Source organism: Ostrea edulis, chromosome 4 (assembly GCF_947568905.1).
Source record: "Ostrea edulis chromosome 4, xbOstEdul1.1, whole genome shotgun sequence".
NCBI classification, from domain to species: domain Eukaryota; kingdom Metazoa; phylum Mollusca; class Bivalvia; order Ostreida; family Ostreidae; genus Ostrea; species Ostrea edulis.
Genome location: NC_079167.1, coordinates 91,246,515 through 91,270,042, shown reverse-complemented (window position 1 = coordinate 91,270,042; position 23,528 = coordinate 91,246,515). Strand labels below are relative to the sequence as shown.

At 35.0% G+C, this 23,528-nt stretch overlaps 1 protein-coding gene and 1 long non-coding RNA gene across 13 annotated transcripts in view; one reads left to right on the top strand and one right to left on the bottom strand.

Moving 5' to 3' along the window:
• LOC125668560 (DNA excision repair protein ERCC-6-like 2) overlaps window positions 1–23,528 on the top strand; it is a 62,660-nt gene that overhangs the window by 13,155 nt on the left and 25,977 nt on the right. For all 12 annotated transcript variants that reach the window (XM_048902823.2, XM_056164281.1, XM_056164279.1 and 9 more), the window contains 12 exons: window positions 420–557; window positions 2,639–2,889; window positions 3,043–3,149; window positions 5,606–5,734; window positions 7,697–7,780; window positions 8,090–8,220; window positions 8,434–8,533; window positions 8,658–8,717; window positions 11,555–11,670; window positions 14,098–14,213; window positions 14,319–14,402; window positions 14,715–14,860. In XM_048902823.2, coding sequence (XP_048758780.2) covers window positions 420–557; window positions 2,639–2,889; window positions 3,043–3,149; window positions 5,606–5,734; window positions 7,697–7,780; window positions 8,090–8,220; window positions 8,434–8,533; window positions 8,658–8,717; window positions 11,555–11,670; window positions 14,098–14,213; window positions 14,319–14,402; window positions 14,715–14,860 — 1,462 coding nt within the window. The remainder of the gene's footprint in view (window positions 1–419; window positions 558–2,638; window positions 2,890–3,042; window positions 3,150–5,605; window positions 5,735–7,696; window positions 7,781–8,089; window positions 8,221–8,433; window positions 8,534–8,657; window positions 8,718–11,554; window positions 11,671–14,097; window positions 14,214–14,318; window positions 14,403–14,714; window positions 14,861–23,528) is intronic.
• LOC125668562 (uncharacterized) lies at window positions 12,803–23,507 on the bottom strand. Its single transcript, XR_008802752.1, has 3 exons — window positions 23,391–23,507; window positions 14,713–14,853; window positions 12,803–13,204 (listed from the first exon to the last, which is right to left on the bottom strand). It is a non-coding gene; the product is annotated as an uncharacterized LOC125668562 (long non-coding RNA).

Here is a 23,528-nt window from a genome sequence, read left to right as displayed (position 1 = left end):
GAAATAACTAATAATAATTCAAATGTCATATGCTTACACATACTGATTGGTTATACTGCTAAATTCTGGCCAGAATTTGAAAAAATTAAGATCAGCTATAATTGGAAGAATCATATTCTGGTTGGATTATGATGGGAAAATGGACATTATTGCTCATTCACAACAGGATTATGGTCAGATTCCAAATCTGATTTTGTCGTGGGGATGATCAATAAGCCAAGGAGAATGGCAAATCAGATAGAAGATGTCAGGATGTCGAAACTCAGTAGAACCGCTAATCCACAGAAGAAAGTTCATTGTTGCTGTGGAAGAATACATGTCTATACACTCAACACTGTCCTACAGAATAATTCAAGAGTACAATAGAAAGCATATCAATTTAATTAGAAATTTTAATTTGTACATTTATACTGTTTTAGAGTAAAGTACAGTGAATCGGATGTATTTGAAGTTGATGATAGTGCAGACGAATTCCTGAAATGTACCACTTCAAAGAAACCCAAACTAATGTTTATAACCCCAGAGAAGACCTCAAATAAACAGAGAGGAACACCAAAGTATGCCAATCTTGTCAACGAATTACTGAAGATCAATTTTCTTCTCCAGAAATTTATTTTTTGTGTAAATTTCTGAGATTGTTTTGATGCAAAAATTATTTGTATTTAGGCCAAAAAAATTAATCAATACTAAGTTTCTCAGGCCCTGCCGCATCTGTTGAAAAGGTACCACATGGAATTATTTTGTTTTTAATTTATACTTGTTTATTTATGTAAATGGGGTACATTTGTACCTCTTTTGTTATATAGATATTTATGTAAAACTTTCAGAGGGTTTTAATAATATTTGATCAAATAATTCTTGAATACAAACTCAGTTATGTACAGTGTTTAAGAATTATATAGTATACATTTGATAGTAAGTAATATGTAACACTATTTTTTGTGTAAATAAAAATATCAATATTCCATTGCTTATTCCATATATGAGTAAGAAAAGGTAACTCATTCGACAGTCAACACAACAAGGAAAGATAACTCATGCTACAGCCAAAAAAAAAAAAAAAACCTGCCTGCCTCCTCAAAATTTGGAAGTTTTAGCCTGTCAGTGAAAAACTATTTATTAAATTTTTTCGGTCTTACCAATGTTTTGTCATTTATACACTTGTGTTGTTGCAATGTATGTTCCGCGATAAAAGCTCGGACCTTTCACCTTTAAAATATAACAACCTCTGTATTTCAAAATATAAATGAATCAATCTTTAGATTATTTGTTTGTATTATGGGGATGTATAAACAGTGGAATCATTGGGTAATTTCTGCTGACCTTGTGATTATACAGATGACTTTATACTGCCATTGTTTATCTACCCCCATACAAACAAACATGACATTTATTCTGTAAATAATCCCATGAAGATCCAAATTAGAATAGGTCCTCAGTACCCCACCCCACAGGGATCCTGGTTAGAATAGGTCCTCAGTACCCACCCCCGGGGATCTGGGTTAGAATAGGTCCTCAGTACCCCACCCCCGGGGATCCGGGTTAGAATAGGTCCTCAGTACCGCACCCCCGGGGATCCAGGTTAGAATAGGTCCTCAGTACCCCACCCCACAGGGATCCTGGTTAGAATAGGTCCTCAGTACCCACCCCCGGGGATCTGGGTTAGAATAGGTCCTCAGTACCCCACCCCCGGGGATCCGGGTTAGAATAGGTCCTCAGTACCGCACCCCCGGGGATCCAGGTTAGAATAGGTCCTCAGTACCCCACCCCACAGGGATCCTGGTTAGAATAGGTCCTCAGTACCCACCCCCGGGGATCTGGGTTAGAATAGGTCCTCAGTACCCCACCCCCGGGGATCCGGGTTAGAATAGGTCCTCAGTACCGCACCCCCGGGGATCCAGGTTAGAATAGGTCCTCAGTACCCCACCCCTGGGGATACAGGTTAGAATAGATCCTCAGTACCCTACCCCTGGGGATCCAGGTTAGAATAGGTCCTCAGTACCCCACCCCCGGGGATCTTGGTTAGAATGGGTCCTCAGTACCCCCACCCCTGGGGATACGGGTTAGAATAGATCCTCAGTACCCCACCCCCGGAGATCCGGGTTAGAATAGGTCCTCAATACCCCGTTCTTGTCATAAGAGGTGACTAAATGGGGTGGGCCTTCGGATGAGACCGCAAAAACCAAGGCCCTGTGTCATAGTGAGTGTGGCACGATAAAGATCCCTCCCTGCTCAAAGACTGTAAGTGCCGAGCATAGGCCTAAATTTTGCAGTCCTTCACTGACAATGATGAGTGAAAAATTCTCGAGTGGGATGTTAAACAATATACTGTACAATCAATCAATCATATTCTGTAAAGAAGGATTTTGTTATAAATGAATTGACTTAACAAAAAATTATAACTGACTGATAAATATGATAAGGCATTATATAGTGAAATACATGTTAAGTTTTGGAAATGTAATTGTGATTTAGATAGTGTTTATGAATTTTAATCATTTGATATGCTTGTAACGTAATATAATGCATAAGATAACTTGATTTCAAATATTTTAAAATGGTAAGAGTAAAGCAAAAAGAATGAAAATTTGAGTTCTATTTTTAAATGAATGAAAGTGACTAGTTTATTTATGAACAGGTCTGTAACCAGAAAGGGTGTCAAATCAGCCAAGTCGCAATTAAAGAAAACGAATTATGGTGGCCATGGATACAGTTCTGATTCAGAGGATGAGGGAAAAGATTTCACACACATTAAAACAACTTCTAACAATAGTGATGTTGAAGTCACTGATGATGATACCGCGGACTGGGTTGTCACAGAAAACAGAAGTGGAAAGTTCACTAATCCACATAGCAGAGGTGGAAAATCCACTACCACACACAGCGAAGGTGGGAGATATGTATTTTCATTTTGCAATGGATGCAGTTCTTTCACACTATGTTATAATCTATCAATAAAGTAGAGAACCATATATTTTTAGATGAAATTCATGTCATAAGCATCACAAAAAACATTACTTGATCATACATTTATATTTTTAGGTTACAATGAGGAGGATTTTGAAAAACCCAGATTTGAATGTAGAATATCTTCAGCAGCAAAAGTTCCTTTCAAACTGTGTGATCCGACTGACGACAGACAAGTAGAGGTTGGTTTGATTTGTGTGGAAAATCTTTTCACTCATATTGTCACGTACAACACCAGATTTAGGTGAAGTGTCATTAACTTTGATCTATGCATGGTACTTGGGGCCATAGCAGTGTCTGGGGTCAATACAGGTAAATGATGTTGAAAGAAAATGTATAGTTATACCCCCCGCAACCGCAACAAGTTGTGGGGGGGGTATACTGGAATCGGGTTGTCCGTCCGACCGTCCGTCCGTCTGTAGACGCAATGGTTTCCAGGCTCTAAAGCATTATCCTTTCCACCTACCGTCACCATATCATATATATGGACTACCCATGGACAATCGAATTAAAATTAGATGTTAGATCCGCTCACATACTCGCTACACAAACATCTAACAACATCCCGTAGAGGGTCACGTCAGAGGTCAAATTTGCATGAAAAAGTAACCAATCGCTACAAAGGCGAAAGTGATATCGGCATCCAATGAGAATCATCATTGTAAACTGTATTTGGTTACTTATTAAAGATGGCGACCAAAGAAGAAATGGAAGCGATTAAAACCGCTTTAAAGATATTTGATCTCAAGGCTTTGAAAAATGAACAAGAACAGATACTTAAATGTCTTTTTTTGTTGAAGTATACATGAAAAGATCCCCCGATGTCGCCATAGTTTAAAATTCAAATAAGAATGCGATAAACAAGTCACGATCGTGGGTTCCGCCATTTTTTCTCTTCCTTGCGTGAACAATACATGGAATTGTGGGATAATACCCTGTCGATATGAAGCGAGAAATATGATTGGCTGTTGCACATTTGACCTCTGACATGACCCTCTACGGGATGTTGTTAGATGTTTGTGTAGCGAGTATGTCAGCGGATCTAACATCTAATTTTAATTAGATTGACCCATGGAATGAAGATGTTCCCTATCGATTTTGGGGTCCAAAGGTCAAGCGCACTGGACATCGAAGTAGCAATATGGTTTCTGGGCTCTAAAGCGTTATCCTTTCCACCTACAGTCACCATATCATACATATGGACTACCCATGTGATGAAGATGTTCCCTATCAATTTTGGGGTCAAAAGGTCAAAGGTCACGTGCACTGGACATCGAAGTAGCAATATGGTTTCCATTTAAATTCTTTAACGGCTTTTTTCATCTCATGGAGATGCTGTGTTCCTAGATAATCCATTTCTCCCTACAAACGAGAATACCCAAGGTTTGTCATGCCATTTGTTTTTTACACTCAGGAAAGAGGTAGTTTATACCTATTACCAACACCCTTTGGGAGATTGGGGTAAGCGGGGGGTATTCTTAGTGAGCATTGCTCACAGTACCTCTTTTTTAAAAAAAAAGATTTTTATTGTATGTATTTTTATGAATTTCATCACCAGCACAAGATTGTTCAGTCTTGCCTGTTGAATATAATTTTCTTTATTACAAAAACGCCTTATAATAGAAAAGAGGAATCTGAACAACCTTGTGCTCGATATAAACAAAAGCTTTAAAAACCGTCATTCGATGAACATCAAAAGAGATTTAACAAAAAACCCCAGACAAATGCGATTTCAAAAGACGGCATAGCTCTTAATGTTAACAAACTTTTCAGTAAAATAAAATGCCAAACCTGTAAGTTTAGGTATTAATGAACATCTTGGGGCATTGTAAATTTGCCTAATTCAAACTTTGATGTTTTAGTAAATCATCTGGGGCTGTATGTCACAGCTAGGGTGGGAAGGTCCTTTGAAAAATGATAAGTCAGTGACTAACTAATTTGGTTCAAGTTTACACAGGTTCATTAGATCGGGATCAAAATGACAAAACAATCAACTTCATTTATTGAACATTGGGTATATTGAAAATGATCAAGCTTCAGGTGCATAGAACTTTGACAAGTTCATTTTTTGATTTAAGTTTCACTTTTATAGAAGGAACATACAGGGAACAAGTGAGACTTAATAGATGAAGTGTGAACTCATGAGTTTTATGGCCCTGGAGCCAGCTGGTCCCCTAAATTTCAATTTATCCGGGGTAAACTATTAATTTTCGAGATCAACAAGTGTTGCCAATTTAGCTTCAATCTTCCAGACAATATTATCATATTTGATGATAAAGAACTGTCTTCATTGTTTGCATACATTTATTACATAGTTCCTGAGATGAGAGGAGTGGAATTAATTTTACCGGGCCATAGGTCAATGTTGTTAACACATTCAGATTTTAGTAATATATGTCCTCTCCCTCAGGTCTGAAGGTGGGGGGGGGGGGGTTGTATATAGATTCAGTGAATTTGAAACAGAGACACTTTAAGATTGTACCCCATCATCATCACCCACATACCTCTGAATCCCACACACTTCATTGTTCAGTTTGGAGTGTGAGAGGACCATTCTAAATCTCACAAGTAATATCAAGACAGAAAACGTGTCTAATCTGATGCTTTAGTCAATAGAGAATCAATATATATTATGTAGGTTCCAGCCCCGTTGAACCAGCATCTGAGAGACTACCAGCGAGAAGGAATCCAGTTTTTATATGACCATTATAAGAAAGGAAGTGGTGCTGTGTTGGGGGATGATATGGGCCTGGGAAAAACCGTGCAGGTGAGATGTTTTAGCAAGGGAAAGAAATCACCAATTAAATGAATGAAGTTCTCATTGTATGCAGAATTTATACCCATGCTTGGGTTTTCAGTAGTGAAAAAATTTGGGCAGAGAAAACTCTGATTGAATTTCTTTTACCATATACAACCTAATGTTAGCAGACTGGAAATGTTTGCTTTTCAGTAGAATATTCACCAATATAATGAAAATCTAAGTACACAGTACAGAGTTCCATTCATATAAATTACGAAAGTTCTCAAATAAAAGAATTAATAAAAGTGTGACATTTTAAATTACAGTGTTTTTAAAAAAAAAATTATATACATAAATATATGTCCTTTATATATATATTTATATACAGTATAATCTGTCTAAACCGGCTATGTGTGGTTCCAAAGAAATTGGCCGGTTTACACAGAGTCCAGAGTGCAGAATGTTGACAAGAGTGAGAGTTGCTTCCCTTGTATTCACTGTCTATGCATACGTGTGTAATGATTGCTAACGTTTTATTATATCACAAAAGAATTCAAAATGTAAAAATATAAATGTCAGTGTTTTATTGTCGTGCTCATTTGGAAAAAAAATCAATTTTTATTAAACAGTTTAAAATCTGGGAATTATTCGCGTACTTTTCTGTTGGTAAATTGTCAATTTCGTCTACATCATCGCCGTCATCAAGTGCTACATTCTGTACGTTCGTCAAGATTGTGTTGTGTTCGTCTAAAATTTGTCTTTCCCAGCTTTCGTTGTAAATGTATTGCTTTCAACTGTCTCAATTTGTGAAACGGAAACTGATGTAATGCCGAGTGATCGACCGGACATGGCGAGTTGTGTTTACTAACTGCATATCATCACTGTCTGACTCGCCGGAGAGCTCCGAGAAGTCCACGAGGGGAACCCTGCTTTTGGAAAACATAACGGGATTGTTGCCGATTTTGTTTCATTCCAAGAATGTATCGAATTCATCGATTAATTGAACTTTGTCTTTTAATGTCAGTTCTTGTCTCTGTCATTAGGGGGAGGGCGCCATTACCTCGTGCGTGGTGCTGTCATAATTGAAAAGTGCACCTCCCAAAAATCAGGTTTTATTTTAAACTGATCGCGACTTATCGCCAGTTGCACTCTTTTACTTACCTAAGGCTCCCCTTGAGACACGTACCCTTTGTGTACACCGCGTGTGATCGACCGAATACCGACTGGTTGGCCATCATGGGGTGGCTGGTTTAAATGCGATAATTAGAGCTAATTACGAGCAGTTGGGACCTCGTGTACACCGAATACAATTGACTGTAACAATTAGGGTGGTGTATCATCGAGGGGCCGGTTTACACAGGATAATTAAAGTTAATTGATAGCAGTTGGGACTGTGTAAGCCGGTCGATATACAGAATACGCAGTATCCGGAGTACAGGGAATTATTAATAAAGGATTTGTTAAAGAAATGTTAGGGACTATATTTTGTGGCCGGAATTGACAGTGCCGGAGTACTCAGAGGCCGGTTTGGACAAATTATACTGTATTTAAATTTTAAATTTCCAAATATGTGTAATCCTGATGCCCATATTACCCGTCTAGATAATACAGTGCTGTAGATTCTTTATTTTAATGAGTACTTAATATCGCGAAATAACTCGTATATGTCAAAACGCGAGAACATAATTTTGCAATTGCTCCGTTGATCAAGATTGTTTTCATGTAATTTAGCAATATAAAGATACAAGCAAATAATTTTAATTCACGAGTGGTGCATCTGGTGAAAGTATGTGATAATAAATTCCTCACGTATATATAGGAATTTACAGTATATACATATACATGTATGAGTGACTTGTGTGAGAATGAAGAAAGGTGTTATCTTTTATTTAAATCTACATGTATAATTATACTGGTAAATGAAATTAAATACCTGTACAGTTTATTTGAGTGATAGAATGCCCTTTATGATATTTCTATTGATTTTAGGTCATTGGCTTATTGGCAGCATTACTTGGAAAACAATGCAATAAGAAGGACATCATGAAACAGAAACCAAAGTTCATTAGAGAGGTAATGGGCCAGAACTAACTGAAGGTCATTAGAGAGGTAATGGGCCAGAACTAACTGAAGGTCATTTCCTCAAGTGATTTGTTATAGTCTTAATTACCCTCTGATTTATATGTAGTAAAACGTTAGTATTAGTGTATCAACAAGTGATTTGTCACTCAGCCATAAATTTTTTTACAGTCACATGTCAGTGTTACTGACTTCACCCTATTGCTTGTTTAGATATCAAACTAATTTAAAGATCATTAGAACTTTTACGTTTCTGATTAAATTTTTGTGTGTGAATAATTTAAGAAATCTCACACTCTACAGATGTCGGATAGCTTGGAGGAGAAAATGGAGGAGGATGCATACAAATGTCAGCCATTTTTGGTAATAGGTCCTGGGAGTGTCCTCTACAACTGGATGGATGAGTTTGAGGCCTGGGGATACTTCAGAGTGGGGTAGGGTCAGTCTCTTAAAGGGGGGGGGGGGGAGTAGAATGTGATTATCTGCTTGTTAACTTGTTTTGTTCTATTTGAAATATATTAGATAAACTCATATTGAATAGAAGATTTTATTGCAACAGGTGTTCTACACAATCATTTTCTCTTGACTGATGTTATGTAGAATTTTCAATGTAATGTTTACCGTTTAGGATTTTATTTATTTTGTAGAAAATATCATGGTAATGAGAAGGCTGAATGCTTGCACAAATTAGGGAAGCACAGGTTGGAGATAGTGGTGACTACATTTGAAACATTCAGGGAAAACATGGTAAGAGATAAAACCAAATATGGACATCAGCATGCATTTGTTGACTGTGTGGCTTTTTGGGTGTTTGTGTTTGTCGTTTTTGGCATTATTATGAATTATAGATTATTTATATATATATATATAGGATGAGCTGAACTCATTTGAATGGGAGGCTGTTATAACTGACGAAGTGCATAGAATTAAGGTAGGTACAGATGTACTGAGATAGTGTTACGTTACGTCGATCTTATTAAGATGTACAACAGAATAACTGTCAACCAAAACTCTTATTTTTTCTTGTACAATGTCTGTCCTTGTATTTTTAAAAATACATTCACAGATACATAATATGTGTTTCACAAAAGATGAATATCTTCCCTGCACAGTGTTGTCCTTAGGTACATGTATAGAATCAATTTTATAGCAGCCACTGGTTCTAATGATAATTAGTTTGGTTTCTGGTTCTAGTGATAATTAGTTTGGTCACTGGTTCTAGTGATAATTAGTTTGGTCACTGGTTCTAATGTTAATTAGTTTGGTCACTGGTTCTAGTGATAATTAGTTTGTCCTCTGGTTCTAGTGATAATTAGTTTGGTCACTGGTTCTAATGTTAATTAGTTTGGCCACTGGTTCTAGTGATAATTAGTTTGGCCACTGGTTCTAGTGATAATTAGTTTGGCCACTGGTTCTAATGATGATTAGTTTGGCCGCTGGTTCTAGTGATAATTAGTTTGGTCACTGGTTCTAGTGATAATTAGTTTGGCCACTGGTTCTAGTGATAATTAGTTTGATCACTGGTTCTAATGATAATTAGTTTGGTTTCTGGTTTTATGATAATTAGTTTGGTTTCTGGTTCTGATGATGATTAGTTTGGCCGCTGGTTCTAGTGATAATTAGTTTGTCCTCTGGTTCTAGTGATAATTAGTTTGGTCACTGGTTCTAATGTTAATTAGTTTGGCCACTGGTTCTAGTGATAATTAGTTTGGTCACTGGTTCTAATGTTAATTAGTTTGGCCACTGGTTCTAGTGATAATTAGTTTGGCCACTGGTTCTAGTGATAATTAGTTTGGCCACTGGTTCTCATGATGATTAGTTTGGCCGCTGGTTCTAGTGATAATTAGTTTGATCACTGGTTCTAATGATAATTAGTTTGGTTTCTGGTTTTATGATAATTAGTTTGGTTTCTGGTTCTGATGATGATTAGTTTGGTCACTGGTTCTAGTGATAATTAGTTTGTCCTCTGGTTCTAATGATAATTAGTTTGATCACTGGTTCTAGTGATAATTAGTTTGGTCACTGGTTCTAGTGATAATTAGTTTGGTCACTGGTTCTAATGATAATTAGTTTGTCCTCTGGTTCTAGTGATAATTATTTTGGTCACTGGTTCTAATGATAATTAGTTTGGTCACTGGTTCTGATGTTAATTAGTTTGGTCACTGGTTCTAATGTTAATTAGTTTGGCCACTGGTTCTAGTGATAATTAGTTTGGCCACTGGTTCTAGTGATAATTAGTTTGGTCACTGGTTCTAATGTTAATTAGTTTGTCCTCTGGTTCTAGTGATAATTAGTTTGGTCACTGGTTCTAATGTTAATTAGTTTGGCCACTGGTTCTAGTGATAATTAGTTTGGTCACTGGTTCTAGTGATAATTAGTTTGGTCACTGGTTCTAATGTTAATTAGTTTGGTCACTGGTTCTAATGTTAATTAGTTTGGCCACTGGTTCTAGTGATAATTAGTTTGGCCACTGGTTCTAGTGATAATTAGTTTGGCCACTGGTTCTAATGATGATTAGTTTGGCCGCTGGTTCTAGTGATAATTAGTTTGGTTTCTGGTTCTAATGTTAATTAGTTTGATCACTGGTTCTAGTGATAATTAGTTTGGTCACTGGTTCTAGTGATAATTAGTTTGATCACTGGTTCTGATGATGATTAGTTTGGCCGCTGGTTCTAGTGATAATTAGTTTGATCACTGGTTCTAATGATAATTAGTTTGGTTTCTGGTTTTATGATAATTAGTTTGGTTTCTGGTTCTGATGATGATTAGTTTGGTCACTGGTTCTAGTGATATTTAGTTTGGCCATTGTTTGATATCTGTCCTCATTTACTTTTCACATTTATCTGATTTATACCAATTATGTAAGTTCAGAGTTATATAAACCATCACCTTTAGGTTTAGTGTAGGGTCAGAAGTTAGGGCAATAGTTACCAAGGATTATAAAATGCATTTTCCCTAGGAAGAATATGTATTAAAAAAAAAATGTTACAGCACAATAAGACAGTAATTTGTTTGATGATGAGCAAGCATCCTGATACAGTATACATATACACATACAAGTGTAGATTCAAAGAACAAGGTACGATTGTATACATAAAAAGGCCCAAAAAATTTTCTCTCTATAAAATGTGTCTGGAATTAACCTTAATCAGCATTTTAAGAAAATAAAATATATGCCAGGTATACTATGTCAACAAAATCAGAATATTCCTAAATGGATAGCATTATGACTTCATGAATAAGACATATTTCCCGCCTTTTTCTCAAAATAAGCCTGAAAACTGTCAAATGCCATACAGATTATTTATTGCTCAGGAAAAGATGTGTGCGCATTTGTCGAGCAAAATGAAAATGATATATATTGTGTATTATTTTACAATGAAAAATATGCTTGAATATGAATTTGCTCGACGCATGCGCTGTACGTTTTCTGAAAGGAAAACCTCCTGAATTTGTGGATATTTTCATTGAAAATGGCATTTTTGCAATTTTATACCAACTTCAAGCTCTCGTCATATGACACAGATCATTTTGCTGATCAAACTGAGCGAATTTTGGGTTTGTTAATCTATTCCTTATTTGAATGCCAGGGTTTGAGCTCCAAGTGAAATCATCGATATTTTGGGCCAGATGACTTTAGAAACTGTACCTACTTCTTACATGTACTTCTAGATTTGGACTTAGTAGATGTTCAATGTCGAGATCTATTTCAGGTGGGCAACATATCCCACAGGCCTTTTGATTGGATAATTCATAATTTTTTAACAGGGATTACAGGCCCAGGTGACCAATGCCCTGCGGTCAATAAAGACCCGGCGTCGGTACGGACTGACAGGGACAGCTCTACAGAACAACATGAAGGAACTCTGGAGCATTCTGGACTGGTCAGTGAAATAGGCATAACAGAATATTAGGAAGTTTTCATTCTGGACCGGTCAGTGAAATAGACAAAACAGAATATTAGGAAGTTTTCATTCTGGACTGGTCAGTAAAATAGGCATATAGCAGAATATTAGAAAGTTTTCATTCTAGACTGGTCAGTGAAATAGGCATGTAGCAGAATATTATTATTATTATTATTATACCCCCCGCGAATGAAGTTCAGGGGGTATATAGGAATCACTCTGTCTGTCTGTCCGTCTGTGCAGATTCGTGTCCGGGCTATAACTTCTTTGTTCTTTGACATAGGCATACCATATTTGGCACACAGGTGGATCACCATGAGACGATGTGTCGAGTACCTTCATGACCTCTATATGACCTTGACCCTTGACCTCAAGGTAAAAATTAAAGGTTTTTTACAATGAATTCGTGTCTGGGCCATAACTTCTTTGTTCTTTGACATAGGCATACCATATTTGACACATGAGTGTATCACCATGAGACGATGTGTCGGGTACCTTCATGACCTCCATACGACCTTGAGCTCAAGGTCAAAATTAAAAGTTTTTACAATGGATTCGTGTCAGGGCCATGACTTCTTTGTTCTTTGACATAGGCATACCATATTTGACACATGAGTGTATCACCATGAGACGATGTGTCGGGTACCTTCATGACCTCTATATGACCTTGATCTTTGACCTCAAGGTCAAAATTGATTATAGGGTTTTGACATAGTCATACCATAAGACATGGGTGTATCACCATGATTCTGTGTCATGTACATTCATGACCTCTTTATGACCTTGACCTTTGATCTCAAGATCAAAATTATAGGTTTATACCATGGATTTGTGTTCGGACTATATCTTCCATTTTCTTCTACAAAGGCATACCATATTTTTACACTCAGGAAAGAGGAAATTTATACCTATTAACAACACCCTTTGGGAGATTGGGGTAAGCGGGGGGTATTCTTAGTGAGCATTGCTCACAGTACCTCGTTATTATTATTTTATTCATTTATAAAGCGCAAAATTACAAATAATTTCTATGCGCTGTACAATGTTGGTGCTAATAATCATTGATAATATACTAATAAAAGACCTGCAAGAGCTATAAAGGAAATGATAAAACAATAGAAAGAATTTAAATAAAACATGGTAGTAAAATGACGAAGTGGTCGATTGACTTGACAAGATACAATTGGCATACAGGTATTCGTATGCTGGATAAAAATTCAGTTTACAAGAGCTTGCACATGGAATCCTTGATGTTACACTGAATTTTACATTCACAGGCCATATTCACGCTTGAACAAGAGTGTTTTTAGGTTCTTGCAGAATGCTCCATGTGCTTCAAGCTCTCGAAGTTCCAGTGGCAGTTTATTCCACAATTGTGCACCTAGTGTTTTTATGGCTCTTGCACCATATTTGTTTGATGATTTCTTCACTACCAGTTTCCATTGGTCGGATGATGATCTCAAGGTCCTACGTGGCTGGTAAACAGGACATAACTCTCTCATGTATGCTGGTGCTGAAAAAGAGTGTAGTGACTTATGTATGGTTGTCATCAATTTAAACACAACACGTTGCTTTACAGGCAGCCAGTGTAGTTGTTGAAGTACCGGCGAAATATGTTGTCTGTAGCATGTTCTTGTGAGACAACGTGCAGCGTTGTTCTGAGCCACTTTTAGTCGGTATTAGAAAGTTTTCATTCTAGACTGGTCAGTGAAATAGGCAAAACAGATTATTAGGATGTTTTCATTCTGGACCGGTCAGTGAAATAGGCATATAGCAGAATATTAGTAAGTTTTCATTCTGGACTGGTCAGTGAAATAGGCAAAACAGAATATTAGGAAGTTTTCATTCTGGACTGGTCAGTGAAATAGGCAAAACAGAATATTAGGAAGTTTTCATTCTGGACTGGTCAGTGAAATAGGCATATAGCAGAATATTAGGAAGTTTTCATTCTGGACCGGTCAGTGAAATAGGCATATAGCAGAATATTAGGAAGTTTTCATTCTGGACCGGTCAGTAAAATAGGCATATAGCCGAATATTAGGAAGTTTTCATTCTGGACCGGTCAGTGAAATAGGCATATAGCAGAATATTAGAAAGTTTTCATTCAAGACTGGTCAGTGAAATAGGCAATACAGAATATTAGAAGGTTTTCATTTTGGACTGGTCAGTAAAAAGAGCAAAATCAAAAAGGTTGTTTTTTTTATCAAAGTCTAAAATGAATAAGTAATGCTATATTTTATTTAAAATCGGGCCTGAGTAGGCTAGATTGATATGTGGAATATTTCTTAAAAACTGAAGGATTATTTTAGATTTTGACTTGTCATAACTAATTGCTGGCATAGATACATGCAAGTCACATGTACAATCGTGTACATATGAATACAGGGAAACTTTCTTTTGTTTCAGGGTTCAGCCTGGTTGTCTTGGCAGCATTGATACGTATATAGAGAAGTTTGTGGTTCCCATAGAAACTGGTCAAAAACTGGATGCCTCCAAAAGGGAGCTTGCACTAGCTAGAAAAGGTATTTAAAGGAGGAACGTACAGGTTATAGAATAGAATATAGGGTCACATGTAAGATCATGTATTCATACTGTAGTATATTTTTTCTTTGTATTCTAATTTACAGTAAAAGAGAAGTTTGCTGCAATCAGAAATAAGATCATGATCAGAAGAACTAAGCAACTCATTGCGGATCAACTCCCACAAAAAGGTGAACTATTCTATATCGTGTGTCAGGCGTTTGAGAGCAGATAATTCATACACAGCTCAAAATTGTAGGGAAAAAAATGATAGAAAAGTTAGTTATATACATGTAGATTCTGAATGTATAGGTAGTTCTGCAAGTTCACAAATCACTAGATAACATCTTTCCTCCATTGTTCCTCTGTAAGTTGTACATGACTCTTTAAAAGACGTGAAATTAAAAAAAGAAACAGGTGGACAGAGTAATCACAGCTTTTACTGGTTATCTAAAAATATGTTGTTTTTTCTCATGAAATTGTGTTTGATGATCAACTTACAGATGACAATGTGGTGTTCTGTCGATTGAGTGATCTGCAGGAACAAGTGTACCGGTTTATTCTGGCTCACCCTGGTCTGGTTCACGTGATGTCAATGGATGAACCGTGTCATTGTGGAAGTGGGGAGGCCCGCAGATTCTGCTGCAAAGTAAGTACCTATACTTAAACAAAGAAAGTCTGTAATGTTAAATTATTGTACCACAATACACATATCAACACTTCATAGTGAGTTACAGTACACGACACGAGTTTCATGCGTGTTCCACGCAACGCGGTGGAACAAATTTGCCCCAAACACGGTGGACCTTTAAAATTGTCGGCACCTTTGAAGTCCTATTTTTCCGCGCGAGCTAGACATTGAAGTCCACGGAGGATCTCCGTGGATGTCACCTGTACCTCCGTCGATGCCACCGTGTACCTCCGTGTGATAAAACAAAGAAATAATTTCCGAAATGATTCACCCAAAAAACCTTTTCGCTTGGCCAGCATACATGCCCTCACCCCATTACTTATTTAGAAATTAGCTATAAATCATTCAATTCTTGTAATTGTTGTTTAATGATACGTTGGTGTTTTCGGTTCATATCCGTATGTAGACTTCCCTGCTGACGTTCACACCTTTTTATGAAACGCCCAAATTCTCGACATCCTGTATATAAACACCTGTGTTATTCCTACCACTCGTCGGTACATTGTTTCACGGCACGTGCAACACAATTTCACCAAATAAAAGAAGGGTCATGAACAACGACAATCACATGCCAGTAATTTCAATTTGATAAACAGCAGTTCAAAGAAATGTGTGCCATAAGCAATAGTTTATTTTTACGTAAAGTTTTCATTGTAATTAGGAATATGTGATTAAGGTCAGCTATATACATGTACATGTTTACAGTGGATACGAATTTCATTATGTACTCAACTGTGAAGCAATGTGAGCAAAGAATCAAATTTTTATCACTTAAACAAATAAATATTAAAACTATCTTTACTTTTAAACAAACCTTTAGAAAACTCCGTACTTTCATTAAGAAAATTTCATTAGAATGCCCATACTTCACATTAATAATAACACGGTTTTTTAAGGGTTTTTTTCTAACTTGATAAATACTTTATTACACGCATGTATTATTTACTAAATGTATATATAACAGCTTTTTGTCTTTATATTTTTGTATACCATTGCATAATGGTGATGAGATCCAATAAATTGAATTGAGTACATGTAGTCTTGAAATATCACAAAGTAAATAGTTGGCAACGATTGAAATAAAAATGCAGACGTTTTCTCGTTTATTCAGTAACTCAATAACTTGCGCGTCTTCTGAATGAAAGTTGTAAAACAAACGTACTAGGTTTTGGTCAGTTATAACATAATACGGGGGTAAAATTCATCTAATCTCCGTGCCTTCTAGAAAGAATTATCCAGTAAATCCAATGATGTTGCAGTATATATAGCATGTATTTATTTTATTGTTGACTGAGAGGGAGATAGACAGCTAAGCACGTAACATCGTTTTAGAAGGGGGGGGGGGGGGGGGGGGACTCATTCATTAGTCCTAACCCGGACCAGCCGAAAAATTTAACATGTAAAGAAAACAAAATGGGAAATAAAAAAAAAATATCAGAATGAAAGGGGATGGATAATTAATCAGAAAGAAATTGTACTTTCAAGATTTATACTGAACGTATTAAACTTCCCGTATCTGCATACATTCATGAATATTATAATCAATGATTACCAATGCTCTCTCTCTCTCTCTCTCTCTCTCTCTCTCTCTCTTGCTTTCATTATCTAATGCATCTAAAGATTAAATTAAAGATCTTAATAATCGATAGCGTATATGAATAAAAGCAAATAATCGTTAAGTCATTTCTGTTTATATTTATATTAGTTTTTTTTTCATGAACTAGTTGCATTTGACACCGAGGATTTACATCCTTAAATATTGATTACAAGCACGTAGAATCGGAGAGGGTGTACTTTGAAAACTTGAAAGGTTTTCGTAATCGGAAAATTTAAGCACCATTTTTGTTGTTATTTTATTGCTTGTCAAGAAATTTATACAACTTAACCGGCAACATACCCCTTCTGATACATTGAAAAATATAAGTAATGTTAGCACGGGGCTCTATAAAATTCAATCTGCAGTTTGGTCATACTTCGTCATTCAATAACTTATTCAAAATAAAAAAAAATATTTGTCGGATTAGCGGTACTATGATGTATGACTATAACAATGACCTGTGTATAACTTGTACATTCCATGCAAATTCGAAGGGGTTTTCGCCTCAGTAGAACAATGGGGGTCAGCTAATCCGTGTATTTGAAATCAACAGAAGTGCTTAGCTTCTTGCGGAAAGTGTGAAATATATTGGGTCGGCGTAAGATACCCGTGATCTTAGACTAGATCTGATATCGCGCCGACCCAATATATTTCACACTTTTCATGAGAAGTCAAAACCCAAACTAGCTAACCGTAATTTAGTTATACTGTGACAAAGACCCTAGGAATTTGCATGGTATATACTTATTATACAAAAATCATTGCATTATCCAGACACTCCCGATGAACATTTTTTTTTATGAAAACCTCTATCAAAGTACATCGAACATAAGTCTCGGTCAAATGTAATTAAATCGGGATTTTAAAAATAAATCATTCGATGGTTTGTATTTTTGCTTCTATTAATTACGTAATAAATTAATTCCAATTTGTTAATCATCGACAATGCTCTAATTTCTATATTGGATCAAGTTATATTTGTCAAGATGCATATCAACACAATATGATGGAGGTAATTATGTTAAACAGCGCATTTGTCACAGAGAGAGAGAGAGAGAGAGAGAGCACATCGGTAATTATTAAATATCCCTATCACATGTTGTACATTTATGTTTTTCATTTACTGAATATACTAATTCGCATTCAAAACAGGAATTGCCTGCAAGTACGCATTATTTAAACATAGAATTTAAGAATATTTTTTGAAGAAAGAAGACTAAAAGAAAAAAAGTCAAAACCAGGTTTTCTTAAAAACATAATATATAGTGTTTGGTATCGTTGGAATCGGCTCAATATTTTTTTTTTTTTTTTTTATTTTTTTTTTTATTGGCTCTTTTTGGACATATATTATCATATAAACAGGATGTTACATGCAACTTCAATATTTCAACAAACATGTTAAACACTGTGTGAAAATTAATAGCAATATTGTACAATTACTTTGAAGATAAAGAGAGACTAGTATATGAAATATGCATAACTAATTCATTTAAGGAAGATACATCTTACATTGAAATTATTTTGTCTTCTATCTTTTTCCATACTTGGTTATAATAATCAAGATTTCTTCTGCCACAATAAATTGATTTTTTAACAAACAGTTTTCTTCTCAAAAATTGCAAAAAAATATATAAAGAAGGACCACTGTGCCCTGTATCTGAATTAAACACAAACTGTATATAATATTTAGAAAGCAGTATACAATAATTCAGACTTTCACACTTTTCTTCATAAAATCCAAATATTATGTCTTGATAAGAGATATCATTTATATAAGTAATGTTTAATCTATTCCACCAAGTTTGGAAATGCTTCCAATAAGTACCAACATATTCACAAAAGTAAAACCTGTGCTCTATTGTATCTAAATTTCCACATAATATACAAGAAGGTGATGTTTTAATTTTCATTGCATACAGCAATTTGTTGTGTGCTAAAAATCTGTGAATTAATTTATATTGAAAAGATTGTAATGATGTTTCCATTGATATTGTGAAAGGTAACTTGTAAATACTCTCTAACTCTTGCTGTGTTAATTTTGAATCAAAAATATTTTCCCATTTTGGTATACATGTTGGTAATTCTGCTATACTTTCCATCAAAATCCAGTAAAAATCTTTACAAGTCATGTTTGATATGGGACTCCTATTACCATTGAAACTCAGTATAAGCGTATTTCTATTTATAAAAGAATTATCATTTTGTCGAATATGCTTTCTCCAACTGTAGGGTATTGCATTTCTTAAACAATAGTATTCAAAAAAAGATATGTTTAAATTGTGTGTTTCACTTAATTTTTCATGGCTAAGGAAGTCTTTATCTCTATCTACAATATCTCCAATATATAAAATACCCCTTTCATACCACTTCTTCCAAAAAACCTCTTTATTGTCAATTTTAATATTGTCATTAAACCATAAACTTTCTTTAAAAACGACTGGTTCAACATTTACAATATGTCTGAATTCTCTCCATGTACTAAAAATATCACTGTAAAACTTTGGCAAAAAAGTATCAATGTCTAAATGATTCATGCATCCTCTAGAGATAATAAAGTCATTTAATTCAATATCTTGCAAGTAAAATTGAATTATGCTTCTTAATTTTGATTTTATATTAGTGAAAATTCTTTTTACCCAGCCTAATCTTAATGATTTGACCTGTATATCAAATTTAGGTACTTTCAAACCCCCTTTACTAATTTTTTGACTGCTTACTGTACTTTTTACTTTTGGCTTTTCATTATTCCAAATAAAGGCATTTATTTCTTTTTCTACTTCTTTAATTAATTCTGATGAGAAAGGGAGAACTTGTGCTTGATAAATGAGTTTAGGGATTGCCAGTGTTTTTGTTATTAGGATTTTACCAATAAGAGTTAGATTCCTCATTTTCCATAAATTTAATGTTAATTTCAATTCTTCTAGTTTTGTATTAAAATTCTTTCTTAACATTTCTTCTTCACCTTTTGAACTAAACCATATTCCTAATGTAAAAAATTGACCTTTTGACCACTTAACAGGTAAGATTCCTGGTCTGAAATTTTTACAACTTCCAATCCAAACTGCTTCTGTTTTATCTAAATTAATTTTGAGTCCAGAACAATGTTTAAAATTTTGAATGATGTTTAGTAATTCAATTCCAGATTTCTCATCACTTAAAAAGCAGGTAGTGTCATCTGCTAGTTGACTTATCTTAAATTCTGTTTCACCAATTCTGATTCCATGAACATTTTTGTTTTCTCTTATTCTTATTGCAAGCAACTCAACACAAAGAATGAAAAGATATGGAGAAAGGGGACAACCTTGCCTGACTCCTCTACTTATTTTAAAAAAAGGGGTTGAGAATCCGTTGTTTATAACACAGCTTGAGATATCTGTGTATAGTATCTTAACCCAGAGTCTAAAACTTTCTCCAAACCCAAATGTATCTAATACTTTATCCAAGAAATTCCATTCTACAGTGTCGAATGCCTTCTCAAAATCAACTAAAAGAATTAAACCAGGAATGTTTTTTAGACTTGTATAGTGTATAAGATCAGAAATAGTTCTAATGTTTTCTCCAATAAATCTGTTCTCTATATATCCAGTTTGATCAGTGTCTACAATTTGAGGTAAAAACTTTTTAATTCTTCTAGCAAGTACTTTTGATAAAATTTTGTAGTCAAAGTTAAGAAGTGATATTGGTCTCCAGTTTTTAAGTACAGTCCTATCTTTATCTTTTTTAGGTACAAGAGTTATGATGCTTTTTCTTTGATCTATGGAAAGTTTGTGTTTTTGGATACTTTCATTCAGGCTGTCAATTATTAATTCTGAAATTTCTTTCCAAAAATACTTATAAAATTCCATTTGGAAACCATCAGTGCCAGGCGATTTATTGCATTTAAAAGTGTTTAGTATAGCTTCACATTCATGAACTGTAATAGGTCCTTCACAAGACAAGGAATCCTCTTTTTCAAGTTTTTGAATATTCATATTGTAAGTAAATTGATCAATATAATTCTTATAGTCACAATAATCTAAATCTGATGTGTATAACTTTTCAAAAAATGATTGTTCTTCTTTTAATATTTTCTCTCTTCCTTCCAAAACCCCTTTATTTGACGTTATTGTAGATATGTATTTATTTTTATAGTTTCTTTTTTCTAAGGAGAGAAAATATTTAGTACGCTTTTCTCCTTCTTCACACCACTTTGCTTTTGATCGAAGAATAATACCTCTTGTTTTATTTTCATTTATCAATTCCAACTTTTCTTTAATTTCATTATATGTATTTACATTTTCTTCCGTAGGATCTTCCGACATTTTTCGTTTTTGATCATCAAGTTCCTTAGCTATGTTTTCTTCATCTTTTCTTAGTTTGCGAGCTTTAAGTTTTGAAAATTTTACTATAAACCCTCTGAGTTCACATTTTATGGTGTCCCATTTTAGTTGTTTATCATTCATAAAAAAATATTTCTCTTTTAGCTGTAAAATGTTTTGTTTTGTTTTCAACACAAACTCTTCATCTTCTAATAGGGATGAATTAAATTTCCAAAAACCGGGGCCTCTATCTTCGAAACCTTTACCCTTTATATTCAAAGTAATTATACTATGATCAGTTTTTATGGATGGTTTAATACTTGTTTTGCAAAGTGGTGCAAGAAAAGCAGGAATTAAGAAAAAATCTAATCTTGATAATATTATAGGATTTTTCCGACTAAACGTAAATAGCATACCATTTGGATTTTGTTCTCGCCATATATCTACAAGGTTTAAATCTTTTATTGAAGATATAAGATTGTCTCTATATTTAGATTTTCCTTCAATACACCCCCCTTTCTTATCCAAATTTGGGTTCAATGTAATATTGAAGTCGCCACCTAGAATCAGATTCTGAGAACTCTCTTCTTCTAAGTGATTTAAGATGTTTAAAAATTCATTCTGTTCTGATGGGTTATATAGAATATCACACTCTAATGTTGATCTCGGACCTGGGATTGGCCCCGAGAGTTGATCTCGGCCCGAGCCCGTAGGGCGAGGGCCGAGATCACTCGAGGGGCAATCCCAGGTCCGAGATCAACATTAGAGTGTGATATTGTTTATATCATATACCTAAAACACAACAAGTTGATAAACATTTTTTGAAAAATTGGGGGGGGGGGGGTATTGGCCCAAACATAAATACATGGTATACTATATACAACGATATTTGACTACTTTATTCCTTCAGTGAGTTTACTTTAATGGTTATGTTTCCAGTACTATTGGCATTGTGAAACATGCTAAAGTCTGGGTTTTGTAGCTTTATTCCACTGCTGGTCACAATAATTGGATGATTAATCATGGACATCCCTTCATGTGGTCTAGAATCTGGACGTTTCAATTAACTGAACTGCTTGGCTGAGAAACTCGTCATATCTATCGCTGTGCTGTTCATGTACATGTATATACTATTAAGCAGCTCCTAGGGGCCTGCCAATGAATACTAAAATTGGAAAATAAGTGAATTATTTTTATTTCTTTTTTCGGATTTACCAAACTCGCCCGTTTTCATTATTTCATATAATTTGTAAGAGTTGTAGAACTTTGTTTACGTGGCGTCATCGTATGAACGGGAATGTTTACAGATCTGATGCTGCTATTTATTTGCTTAGGGAATGTTACCTTATACTGAAGTAAGTTTTTTTTACCGTTTCCCATCTGTTTAGCATCTATAAGTCGTTGAAAAACGTTGGAAGATATTGGTTCTGCTTTTCTCGTTTTATTGCCAAGCCCTTGGGATTTTAGGTTTCAGAAATCGTTTTAAAGAAGTTTTCTACATCAAAATTACCGTAAATTATCATTTTGATCTCCATTAGGAACGGGAATTTCTATTAATGCTTAAGTATCACCCTCCATAATCCTTCTACTGTTTTCTGTCGCCTAGAACGTTGCTTGTTTTTAAATGAAGTTAAACGTGCTATTGTTCTAAATAAACAATTGTTACTTGGGTTACCCCCCTTTGCTTAGATACTCGCTACAATTTAGCGCTGTTTTTGAAAACGTTTTTATTTAATTTTTCTGCTTAAATTGAATTTTGTCGTGGAAGAAAGTATTATATTTGAAAAAAAAATTGTGTCTAACATCATTTTTTCATGTAGTTATGTTAGATTTCAAAAGATTAAAGAAGAAATGGCCATTTGAAATTTGAGGGCGAGACAGCCCCTTGACAACGGGCCGAGACAGAGATATCTCGGCCCTTAGGGCGATACAGCCCTACCTACTTGCAGCTGTCTCACCCTAGCCAAGATAGGTGTATCAGGGCTGATACACTACTAGGTATATGATATATCCTTAGTTGGTGCATACACATTTGATAAAATAAATTCTGTTTTATCTAATTGTACAAAAACTTGTAGAAATCTACCAGCATTGACACATGTATGTTTTAATATCTTATACTCAACATTATGTGGAAATAAAATTGCTACACCTTTACTATTTGATTCTCCATGATTAAATATGATATCCGAGTTCCATTCGTTTATCCATTTTGATTCATCTTGTGCAGTTGAGTGTGTTTCTTGTAAATAAACAAAGTGGCCTTGAAAATTCTCTTCAAAAAATGTAAACAATGTTTTTCTTTTACTTGGTGAGTTTAGGCCTCTTACATTTAACGATATGCAGGATAAGTTAAAAGACATTACGATTTGCGTTGAAATGTTTAAAGCACACACAGTAATTCAGAGTACATTCGTGATAAAATGGGTTGCATGCACATGTATTCGATAGATTGAACTTGCTTGGAGCCAAGTAAATAACAGTGGGGGGACCCCGAACAAAAGAAATCAAAAAGAAAAAACACATATGTACAGATGAATATACTGTACGTAATCAAATGTATAACTGACTAAACAGAACATACTTGACCAACCTTGTGAAGTTTTCACATCTGCATGTTTATATACTGGAAGCTTTAAATGAAAGCTAAATATAAGAACCAGTATGTTATAATTCATGGAAATTAAATATCCGGAATAATACACTTCGTGGAAAATAAATATCCGGATTA